At 26.8% G+C, this 12,953-nt stretch overlaps 2 protein-coding genes across 5 annotated transcripts in view; one reads left to right on the top strand and one right to left on the bottom strand.

The window, feature by feature from the left end:
* LOC119616462 (protein lap4) overlaps positions 1-504 on the bottom strand; it is a 294,532-nt gene extending 294,028 nt beyond the window's left edge. For 2 of the 3 annotated variants that reach the window (XM_037972810.1, XM_037972813.1), the window contains exon 1: positions 334-504. The gene's annotated coding sequence lies outside the window, so the exon portion shown is untranslated. Of the gene's footprint in view, positions 1-305 lie in introns of all 3 variants that reach the window. The other variant, XM_037972809.1, reaches the window with a different exon arrangement.
* Positions 505-3,204: 2,700 nt separating this feature from the next.
* LOC119616450 (synaptosomal-associated protein 25) lies at positions 3,205-10,981 on the top strand. Of its 2 annotated transcripts, none has more exons than XM_037972796.1 (2): positions 3,205-3,955; positions 9,842-10,254. In XM_037972796.1, exon 1 carries the CDS (start codon positions 3,266-3,268, stop codon positions 3,902-3,904), a length of 639 nt encoding a protein of 212 aa, XP_037828724.1. In that variant the 5' UTR covers positions 3,205-3,265; the 3' UTR covers positions 3,905-3,955; positions 9,842-10,254. The 2 variants fall into 2 exon arrangements, with proteins under 2 accessions (XP_037828724.1, XP_037828725.1); XM_037972797.1 differs by lacking the exon at positions 3,205-3,955 and adding an exon at positions 7,074-8,399 and having other exon boundaries at positions 9,842-10,981.
* Positions 10,982-12,953: the final 1,972 nt, after the last annotated feature.

The following is a 12,953-nucleotide window of genomic DNA, read 5'->3' as shown; positions in this document are numbered from 1 at the left end:
CTTAAAATGGGACTTTTTTCTCGTTTTTCTTTATTTTATTTTCTTTATTAAACACTGTTAAAATTCTTGAATTTTTTTATCTTATTATTTTTTCCACTTCGTCATCTATGGAAACACTACCAACAACATCATTATCATCATCGCCATCATCATTATGATTTAATTTAAACACACTCAACAAAACTTTGGTTAAACAAAACAAAAAAACAGTGTAGACAACACAGCCAAAAAACAAGGCAGACGACAGCAAATTATTTGTATACTATTTTAATTCAATTCTTAACATAAATTACATATTTTCTCACTTCGTTTTATTTATAATTGTTTAATTACTTTTTTTTGTTAACTTAAACGCGTTTTTATTTCGTTCGGCTTTTTATAGTTTTGTTTCTTTTCTTGTTAAGAAAAAAATAAAATTTCCAACAAAAAAAATAAATAACGAAATTAATGCGATGTTTCCGTTTTCTTTTGTTAAACAACAACACCTCTCGACGAAGAAACACAAACTAAACGGAATTTGCAAAAATCGTACTTGTCTTTTGTTATTCTCTTTTGTGCTCATCATTCGCTAGTTGTTGCTTAGCATTGCCAGATGCAACTATTTGTATGACGGAAGACAGAGTTGTATTTATTTTTGATAAATGTTTTCTTTTTAGGCATTCCCTTTAGAATTTTTATTTGTGTTGACAGGCATAGAAAAATTATATTTATTTAAACAATAAAATTAATGGAAATTCTGACATTAAAAGTAAAGTTCATCAAATTTTTTATGTTCGGACTTTATTTCATATGCCGCTTGAAAAATATCTATAAATAAAATTTATGTACTTTTTCTGTAGAAAATTTATTTCAGTTAAAAACAAAACGTACCCACTACTATGTATGTACATATATGTATACCCGAATAAAAATATAACCGCACAAACCGCAAAATTGCTTCAATTTCGAAATGAGTCCTATACTACATGACACATAAATGCAAAAATATTGTTGAAAGTGTAGACTAAAATCTAAATCACCATTAAAGGAGAAACATTTAAGAGATTACTTTGTTTCAAAGAAAATAACACAACCGAAGAAATAAAAATGGAACAAGAAAATTTAAATGCGGGGGGAAATTGCATTCAGGTTATACAGTTATTAAAATGGCGCTCTCCTATAAACGACTCTACAAGTAAAATTGGTAGAAAATATCACCGATATGAAATGCTTCCATTGAGTGACAACATTGATAACAGTGAAACGGATAATAGTGACATCGAAATTGGTGATGATCTGGATGATAGCGATAATCTAGATGATAGTGATATTTTTTAGAACATTGTTATCAAATCTCTTATACATAAATATTATTCAAACATAAAAAATATTATTAATAATTATATAATAAAACAATATTTATTTGTCCATTACAATACAATTACAAATTATATTCTAAAATACGCCTGTTGCAGTGTGTCAGACCATTGGCGACCCGTATTTTATGAGTTACGGCCGGAATATGATTCTAAGTACGCAAGGACATATAAAATTAGAAAATATATCTATTTGTCTGTTTATATTTTTCTCTTTAACTCTATAGTGATCACCAAGGCAAGGATTTTCATGCACTACAAAATGGGAAAATATGCAATAAAAATGTGAAAAATATGCACCAAAAATTATTTCCTTGTGAAATATTATTAAATAATAATGCGTTGAAAGATCGATTTTCTGAAGGAGGGTTTATATGAGGGCGAGGGTCAAAAATTGTCCGATACTAATAAAATTTGGTGAATGGATGTATTTGTGTATAAATTATATTTATTCTGAATTTTATCGTGTGGTAACGTTTTTAAGGGAATTATGGTCGTTAAAGTAATTTTATATGGACACACAGATGGACAGATTCAGAAAGTAATTCTGAGCCCATACTTCAAGGATCAACATTAACCAGCATAATACCCTCTCCACTAGAGATTAAAAAAAATAAGTAAAACATTTAATTTCATAGTTCCACAGATGGAACCTAGTATTTTGTTGTTAAATCGAAAATTTTTTCTATATTTATTTAAAATATTCTAAATACATATCGTCACCTAAAACTAACATTTTTAAAATTTTACAGGAGAAGCAAAAAACTATTTAAATTGAAAAGTTTGTTTCTACCAACGCGATTTATTTGCAGTAAATAAACAAATTGTTTAACTGTGAAACCTATCATTTGTTATGATAGTTGACAATGGCGTACATATATAAAAATGGATAAATTGGACTTTTTACCTTTAATATTTAAATGTTTTTGTAGATAGGGCCTTTTGTTTTCTGTCAATAAAATCGATAATTATGGTCGGAGGTGTCCAATTTTTGGTGTGGACATTTGTTTTGATGCAATACATTAGAATCACCAATAAAATCGATTTTGAATTTTTGGTTAGTTAGGGCCGTTTGCGTTTCAGGCGACGATATATAAATATAAAATTTATTGTAAAAATATGTAATACAAAGATAACAAAACACAATTTGTGTTAGACAAATTACAAATTATGCTACAAAAATGTTAGAAATATGCAAAATACATACATATATGTATGTAATTTAAATCAAGATATGCTATTTATAACAAAATATGCAACAACAAATCGATGCCATTTTGTAGCAAATTCTTTGATTCAAATTGAAAACTAGTTAAAAGTTATTTTGAGTTACTGACAAAAAATCCTTGCCCTGGTGATCACTGGTCAGTCTTAAATTGACCCCAGCTCGTTCTTTCAGAAATGTCGATATAAAATACAAACCATCATCAAAAATAAGAGAATTTTAACGATAATTACTCAAATTATAATAAATTTAGTAATTTTATCGTAATTTTCATAACATTTGATAGAAATAAATAAATAATTTAACGATTTCAGTTACAAAAATTCTGTGAGGAAATTCTGTAAAACATAGTCCTCATATTAGGCACTCGGGAAAACACTTCGTATATATGACAATATTAATTTAATAATTTAAATGACAAAATATATACAGATTTGTTATAAATATTTATTTTTTAAATAAAGCAGCACTAAATTTAAAAAAGCTTATGATTAATATTCAAGATTCTTATAAAAATAAAAATACTTACTTACAAATCATTAGCAAATACTAACCACATACATATTTACAAGAATTAAATACATTTAATTTAAATTGAAGTTAAAACCGTATAGTAGTGTTCGATAAAGTTCCAAGTAGAACAGATTATTTTTTATAAAACGGATAAAATACCCTATTATAAAAAATGGCTAATAATACAAATTCCCGGCCCACAGAATTGGAAGAATTAGAAATTCAGGCTATTAAAGTAGCCGATGAATCATTGGAAAGTACTCGGCGCATGTTAAATATGATGGAAGAAAGTGAGCAAGCTGGTCAAAAAACCATGGAAGCACTGGATGAACAAGGTGAAAAATTAAATAACATAGAGCGAGGCATGGATAACATTAATGCAGATATGACTAAGGCCGAAAAAACTTTAAAACGATTAAAAAGGTGTTGTTTTATTTGTCCAACACCATGGAGAAAAGTTCCAACTCAAGTTGAACCAGATGGGGAACTTAGAAAGGAAACAGAAGGAAATGCAAAAGTTGTTGTGGATCAACCACGACGTGTTTACGACGAAAGAACAGTGAATTCATCTGCGAACCCCTCATCTGGTTACATTACACGTATAACAAACGATGCCCGCGAAGATGAAATGGATTCAAATCTGTGTCAAGTTAATAATATCTTAGGTACTCTTAGGAATATGGCCGTAGATATGAACTCTGATTTAACAAAACAAAATACTCAAATTGAGAGAATTACTGCAAAGGGTGATGCTAATAGTGTACGATTGGATCAGGTCAATATATCGGCAAATAAAATGATTAATAGTTGATGTAAACTCAACAAATTCTAAATGAATTCACTTTAGGAATAAAAGTTTAAGGTAAGCTTTATGGTTTTTCCATTAAGTAATTCAATGATTTATATGTATATGTATATCCTTTACCAAAAAATATTTACATATTTTCGAGAAAAACGGTTTTTAATGTTTTATGACATTTTAAAATTTCTGAAATTACTTTTGAACAAAATATCAAATATAAAAGTAGATATATGTATAGTATATACATACATAGATTAATATGTTTCTAATCTGAATTTAAATAACATTTTTACTCTTCAAATACATATTAGAATAAACGTGAATTTTAGTTTTCACTTTTGCGGCCAAAAATCGTCCTAATCGTCCGTTCAAAAGACGATTATGAAAATTCTTTTGACCCGACCAGAAGCACAAAGTTTGCCGGACTTATTGATGCTTCCGATTTTTATTGTATTAATGCCGGTTATCAACATTCAAACGTGATTTCAATTTCAGTGGCACAGTACTTTATTTGTATTTTTCTTATAGTATTACGCAGCCGCTCACTTACAATGTAAATAAGTTCACAATTTTGTTTACATTCAAATTAATTTTTTCCGAAAAATAATGGATTCATTAGTTATATTAAAATTTTAAATGGTAATATGATCACAGAAAAACTGAAAAACGATTTCAAATACCAAAACCTCGTTTTCAATTATTTTATTTATTGAAGTTCAACCTATAACAAAAATTCTATATTCAATTACTACTTATAATTGATTTCGTATACAACATTTTTATTTTTTTATATTTTTGTTGTATTTGATTATACATTTTTATGATTCAAATACAAAATGAATTGAACCCTTTTAAAATTTTTGATTAATCGTTTAATTGAAAATTTTTTAAAATTAATTTTTTCTGTGATGTCTTACATATACATATATCATTAGAGAGACAAAAATAATTGATTTTTAATAATTTTTTCTAAAACACTACACAGAAAAAACTGAAAAACGATTTCAATTACCAAAACCTCGTTTTCAATTATTTTATTTATTGAAGTTTAACCTATAACAAAAATTGTATATTCGATTACTACTTATAATTGATTTCGTATAAAAATTTTTTTTAAGAATATTTTTTTTTTTTTGCTCATTTGAATAGATTTATCATTAATTGACAAAAACAAATTGCAATTTTCATAATTTTTTTTATTTTTATAAAGATTTTTACAATGATTCAGAAATTATTTAGTAATAAGTAAATCCACTGTTATTTGATAATTAGAGGTGATAAAGAGTTATAAAGATTCTTAACTAACGGCAAGAAAATTTCGGCCCAAGCCCTTTTAATTCCTTCATTTGTAAACTTTACGAGAAAGAATATCCGAAACGTTTTCAATAATAAATAAGTGAGGAGAGTATGGACAAAAAGTATACAGAGGTGTCACTTTTGACATTTAAAAAAGTCTAAAATCAGCTTTTGTTTGATTTTGAAATTGTTTGGTGAGAAGAGGTACATATATAAAATACAGCTAAAAAATCATTGAAATCGTTTTGTGCGAAAGAGAGGGAAATAGTTTTTTGCTCGTGACGCCTCTGTATTTTTACATCCTGGTTTCGAATCAGCCAAAAAATATTGTTGAAAAACGAACAAATAAGAATGATCATTATAAAAGAAGAAATCTAAAAAAACTTCGTTTTTTAACAATGTGAAAAACAAGAAAAGTTATGAAGTTTGCTTCTCCTGTAAAATTTAAAAAACACATACAATGGTGAATTTCGTGTCAAGTGACCCAACTTTTAAAATCGATGTCTTCCGATTCGAGAATAAGATTTTTTCATTTACTTTAAGAGCTTTGTGGTCAAGTAGTGGGATGCAAGTGGGATATGTAAAAAAAGAATAATATAAAATATTTTTTATATATATCCCACTCGCATCCCACTAAGTAACCACAAAGCTTTTAAAGGAAGTGGTCCAAGCTTTCTTTTGAGCAAATAAATACTACAAAAACGTCCATTTTGAAAAAATAGGGTAAAATTAAGTGCCAAATATTAAAAAAAACTTATTCTTAAGTTAAACAAAATTTTTGTTGGTAGATATCCCACTCGCATCCATTATGGGACTATAAAGCCATTAAAGGAAATTGTACAAGCTTTCTCCTGACCAAAAAAAAAAATAAAAAGGGCCCATTTTGAAAAAAAAAAATTTTTTTTGGAAACAATGAAAACAAAGAATTAGCTATCTGAACTCCTTTGGGCAATTTTTGCTAGGACCAATAGGAGAAAAGTTACACTCATTTGAATAAAACCCTGTATGACCAAAATGTCCAACTTTGACCCCCTCTAAGTACGGCAGTTCTAAGCTAAATTTGTGTCTGGTATCCGATAGTACTAACCTTGATGCAAACTTCAGCAAAATCGATTTTTTGAGTTGGGTCACTTGACATGAATTTCCCTATATGTATATAGTACATAGAAAAATTTGAAAAATAATTGTCTCAAGATATCAAATTTGGTAAAAATGTATTATAAATAGCTAAATTTAAGCACACTAGATTCAATAGTAATGACCACTAGGTATATGAAATATCAATATTTGAATAATTGTTTGCTTTATTAAAATGTATATATAAAATTTTGTACAAAAAGCACAAGCGACAATTACAACGGCTTATTAATGACTTATTCAAATCGGAAAAGGGCCATAATGAGATTTATATGAACCCTTATACTGTCTAAATTAATTAAAATTACGATTATTTGTTAGAATTGCATTTAAAGATTAAGATAATTTTTAGAAAATGGTCACAGGTTTGAATCGATGTTTATTGGGATTATTTTGGCTGTCTGGCAACATTTTTTTTAATATAATAAAACAGAAACCTGTGTCTGAAAAATAAAATACGACTGAGCTTAGCCGCCACTGAAAAACAATAATTGCCTGCATAAGTTGTATTGAAATCTATATACTGAAATTTTTTGCAGTTTCATTAAAATATTGACATTTGACAATATAAATACATACTAATTTTATTATGTAAATTTTAGCAATTTTTCGTTACCAATTAATTTTTTAATTTAAGTTGGCGCTGTTATTCAAAAAGACAGTTGGCGGCGTCAACTTGAAATTTATCCGGCGCTGATCTCAATTGTGTATAGTATGATAATGAAAAAGAAAATAAGAAAATTATAGAGAAAGACGAAAAAATATTTTAGTGTATCTTGAGAAAAACGGTGGGTGTGTGTGTAGAATTTGTATTTGCTTAATTTGCTTGACTTTTTTTCCTGGCGAATTAAAATTTTAATAATTTATAATTTCGTTGTAAAACAAGTTGATTTTACTAAGTAGAGAAAAATACAGAGTAGATAAATATAAAAAAGTGAAAATTAAAAACTCTGTGAATCGAGAAAGGTGACTAACTCTGAAAAACGACACGAGGCATTAAAAATCACCAAAAATATTTTGCAAATAGTAAAAAAACTAAAATATTCATGAGTACAAGTTTGTGTGTATTTGATAAATTTATTAAATCAATTGTTAAACGTTGTTAGATTAACAACCACTTGCGAAAAAAGGGAACAAACAGCGAGTTAATAAAATAAACATACCGTCATCATAATCATCCACTTTTTGTAACCAAATTTCTAGAAGATAATTTAAATTAAGAAAAGTATCTAATTTAAAAAGCAATAAAATGGCAGCTGAAGGTGTTCCACGTACTGAATTGGAGGATTTGCAAATGAAATCTGCCCAGGTGGCGGATGAGTCCTTGGAAAGTACCCGCCGTATGTTAAATCTTATGGAAGAAAGTAAAGAGGCGGGTATACGTACACTCGTTGCCCTTGACGATCAAGGTGAACAGCTGGATCGCATTGAGGAAGATATGGATCGTATTAATGCTGATATGAAAGAGGCCGAGAAAAATCTAAGTGGCATGGAAAAATGTTGTGGTATTTGTGTGTTGCCCTGGAAAAAAGTATCCATAAAAGATGACAGTGACAATGCTTGGAAGAATAATGATGATGGCAAAATTGTGAACAACCAGCCTCAGCGAGTTATCGATGAAAGAGAAAGAGCCGGTAAGGGTGCACCTCCCCAATCTGGTTACATAGCCCGCATAACAAACGATGCCCGAGAAGATGAAATGGATGAGAATCTGGGCCAAGTTAATTCTATGTTAGGTAACCTGCGCAATATGGCATTGGATATGGGCTCTGAATTAGAGAATCAAAATATACAAATCGATCGTATTAATGCCAAGGGTGATGCTAACAATGAACGAATGACGGGAGTCAACAAGAGGGCCAATAATTTACTCAAGAGTTAAATCAATTAATCACTCAAACACACAGACACACTCACGGAACAGTATATTAAAAGTAATATCGTCATCATCAACAATATAAAAACAACAACATCGTCATTATCATAAATAGCACAACAAGAAGAAACACAACAACAATATTGAAGTCATTTAACAAAAAGAACTTAATCAAAATATTATATGATGAGGAAGGTATGTTTTCCCACTTGATTAAAACAAAAACATTTTATAAACATTTAAAAAATGTATTTACACTTTTTCCCTATTGAGTTTTTTCTATATTTAAAAAGTTTAACGGTTTCCAAGTGCCTTAGTTATTTATATCCTGCCTTAGAATATCGATACATACTACACATATTTAAGGAAAGAGTTATTTAAAGCATTTGGGCAATAATTGACAATGTTGGGCGCGGAATATGTACATATTTATGTACATATGTATGTATGAATATATTCCAATTTCATCAATCAATACGCTAAAAAGTCTAACAAAATGTTAAGACGTTAATAGAGAAATGTAATTTACTATAATTTTTAAATCGATTATTTTTCATTACGTCTTGCAGGATATCAAATACATACATTGTAAGTCTATAGATATAATTGCATATTGAATAGGTTGTAACAATATTGCAATATTTTTTTTTGCTGCTATTGATACATTTGTAAATGTACTATAGAAATGTAAAACTTTTGTTAATGTTTAATGTGTGTAGAAATGTAAAACTTTTGTTAATGTTTAATGTGTGTATATAAAAACGCACATTAGGCTTGTGCTTAAAAAAAATTTGGTTGAGTCTAGTTTTTTTTAGTTTATAATACTAAAAAGTTTTAAACGAGTCAGAAAACTTTTATGCATATTTTTTCATATATTTGTAACAAAATAAAAGAGACCTGGACATATTTGTCTGTTAGGAGCAGATCTAATGTACAATAACGGTTGTAAACATTTTTTTAAATTTACTATAATTTGAAGTAGTTTTACATGATCTTTAACAATGAAATTCATTATTCAAATTGAATTTTTATGTTCAATTTGATGTTATTAATACATATACATATGTGTTGTAAATAAATACATTTATGTAGATAAAACTTACTCAAAGCTTAGCTTATCAATGACTTGTTGAACTTGTTTATATATGATGTGATGACGCACATTATTACAATGTCCTGGAGATCAGCATTGCCTTAGAGTAAATAGCTTTCCTATTTATTTGATCCATTACTATATTATTAAGTAGTATACGACATTTTAATGTCATAATTACAGCCTGACTCTGTTACGTATATCAATATTAAGTGACTTTTTAAGATATTCAAACCTCTTTCTAACAAATATACTCTGACGGAACCCCATAATTGTTTTGCATTGAAATCCTGTAATGATTAACATTACATGACTATAACGGAAAGGAGATATGAATTTCTAGCTGACATACTAGCAACATAAAACTGCTCAAAAACATTTTTTTTAAAGTGCCCAAAAACATAACAGAATACGAATTTAAATTATTATAAGCATCATTACCAAACCCTAGTTTATTAATATGTACTTTAATTATACAAAAATTTATAATACTAAGATTTATATATACATATATTTATTAATATTTTTTATTTTCTATACACAGCTCAAAATAAAACAAATATTGAATGAATCCAGCTTTAAATGCACAATGAAAGACACACAATCAAATCAAATAAAATGGCACAAAACTTAAAAAACCACAGCACAACATTAACTGAAATAATAATAAAATTGAAAAGATAAAACGAGGAAAATAATAACAACAATAAAAGAATAACAAACATGAAAACAAACCACAATTTATAAATGTCCAATATTAATAACTAAATGGAACCACCAACAAAAAAAGCAAACAATTACCACCCACTAAGGGAACTTTAAACTGTCTAACTATTGTCTGATTTAAGAAAAAAATGGACTCTACATATTCAAAATTCAAAAAAAAAAAAAAAAAAAGCAACTAACCTACCGATTTTTTATAAATATATATTAAAAAAAAAAAAACAATTTATAAAACATTACTATTTACAAACAACAAAAAAATAAAAACAAAAATCTATTTGCTAAAACTATTTATAATCTATTACTATAACTATTTAAAACTATTCATACTATTTATTAAATAAAAATATTAACACAAATTAAATTTTAAAAAAGTTAAATTTATAATTGTTTAATTTATGTTTGGTTTTATTTGTTATGGAAAATTAGTTTTCACTCTTTTTTTTAAACACTTGTTATTATTTTTTTAATATCACTAATAGTTAATTATTTTGATTTGTTTAATAAAGTATAATTATAATTTTAAAATACTGCAGCAATTTTGGAATTAAAAAAGACAAAAAATCATACAAAAATATCAAAACACTTTATTAAATGATAATAATATACAAAAAAAAAAAAAAAAAACAACAACATATTGATATACATAAACCTAACTTAACAAATACCTTAAAGTAACTGTTTTTTATATACATGTATAAATCTATTAAAAAAATTATATACAAATCTGCATATTGGTAATTTGTATGTAATATAGTAAATATGTATGTATGAACTCTTGTACTGGTGCATTTCAACTGCAATTTGTTTGGAACCAATATTTACACAAAAAACAACAAATAATTTATATTTTAAACTAAAAACAACTTGAATTTACAACATTTCCTAAACTCTCTAAATGTAATAAAAGTGTTTGTTATTTTATATTGAAATTATGAAGTCTTTTTAAATAATTTTATAAGAAAAAAAAACGAAGGTAGTGTGTCATAAACATGTTTTGTTTTTAGATAGATTTTTTAATTTTTTATCATTGCGGAAGTATGATTAACTCTTAAATAACGTTTAGTCTAATGTTTTAATACTTAATTTCAAAACTAAGTGTTTATAATCGAAAGGTCTACAAATTATAGGGAAATTAACTTTCGATGCAAATTTGGATAGTTTTATTGCTCATTTCGATTTTTTTTACTTGTATGCTTATATATACATTTATACAGTTTCCTAGATAGTCAAAATTTTGAAAGGAATACAAAGTGGCAGGTTTTATAAATGGTTTCATGAAACTTTTCGCACAAACTTATCCACTTGTGGAAATGGGAAATGTAAACTTTAAATTCCTTAATACTTACATTTAACATTTCGGGCAAAAAAACTTTTCAATAACAGACCAAATTTATTTAAGAGTTTAACAACATTAATATTTTTCAAATAATATAAGGATTTCGATAATAGTGTTAAAGATAAAAATAAATTAAATTATAATAAAAAAATTATAATGAAAACAAAATGCAATACTTAAACATTCTAATACCCCTTATTCTGAACTTTATTACGAAAACTTAAATTATCATAAAACTTATTTAATATAACATTTTAATCAACACTATTCAAATGTAAACATTTATTACTATTACTATTTCAATTTTATTGCTGTTAAAAAGATCAGAATAGGGTTAAAAAATAACTATATATTTTGTTATTGTTAAAAATAAATTGTAGTCGCATTTTGTTGCTAAATTTGATTGATTGAAATCGTATTGAAATTATTAAACTATAGTTAATTATTTATTATATTTTAGATTTAAATAATAATTGTTTAATGCAAACTTCCCAATATTTATATGTGTGAAAAAACACCATCCCCCAAACACAAACCCCAGTAAATTTTAAATTTAGAGTTTTCAACACTCAATAGTTTATTACATATTATATTTATATTCAACAAAATTTAGCTATTTTTCCTTTTGTGTTAAAATTATAGTATTTAAAATATTTATTGCAGATTAAAATAATTTATTAATTAATATATTTAAAGTAAACTAAATGAACACATATATACATAAACAAGTTTATTAAACGTAGCATTATTTATACAAAACATACATATTTACCCCCCATTATTCATAATAAAAATATAAAAATAAAAAAAATATATATAAAAAATACTCATAAGCGTTGTTATTTATTTGAATGCATTTCAAATTATTTATTTAATATGTAGAAAGGAAGTAAAGTGGAATTCCATTGTGTTTCTCAAAACACAACAAAATTAAACTTACATTCAATGCAATACAATATTCTACCCATTTATGTCATGACTCATGCCATTTTTAGCCGCCTCAGGCACGTGATTATGTTGTTAATGATGATATCAGCATCATTATTAAACAACAGAAATAGTTAGAATACTATATTCGTCTTAGCTGAATCTGAGTGACCCGTTACATCTACTGTATTAGCAATTTACTACTATATATATAATTTAGAAGTTTTTATAATATCCCAACAAAAACTTTCATTACCAAGTAAGGGGTTAGAATTCTAAAATTTACTTAAAATGCTATTATATGTTGTGCCATTTTAAGAGGGTGATGACATTGGAGCCTAGTGCCTAACACACCCGCCTACAAATGGGGAGATGAATAAGTTCTTACCACCATCGCTTGCTAATAAGGAAGTAGTTTTATCTTTTAAAACTGTATATCCCCTAAAACTTTAAATTGTTTTTAATATGCATAGCATGATTCGAAAGTACAAATGTTCTCCTTTGTATGTTAAAAATACATACATACATTTGTATTGTGTTTCGAAACTTTTTCCTTCGTATGGAAGTACGAATTAAAGCAATGCTTATAGGATTACTGAAAATGAACTTCAGTTTGAAATATTTTAGCCCCCATTTCACAATGTCTGATTATGTTTTATACTAACGA

The sequence above is a fragment of the Lucilia sericata genome, unplaced genomic scaffold (assembly GCF_015586225.1).
Source record: "Lucilia sericata isolate MDLA Ls3-8-SP2 unplaced genomic scaffold, ASM1558622v1 Contig000073F_arrow, whole genome shotgun sequence".
Taxonomy (NCBI): Eukaryota; Metazoa; Arthropoda; class Insecta; order Diptera; family Calliphoridae; genus Lucilia; species Lucilia sericata.
Note: the sequence above shows the minus strand (reverse complement) of the source record. Positions and strands in the feature narration are given on the sequence as shown.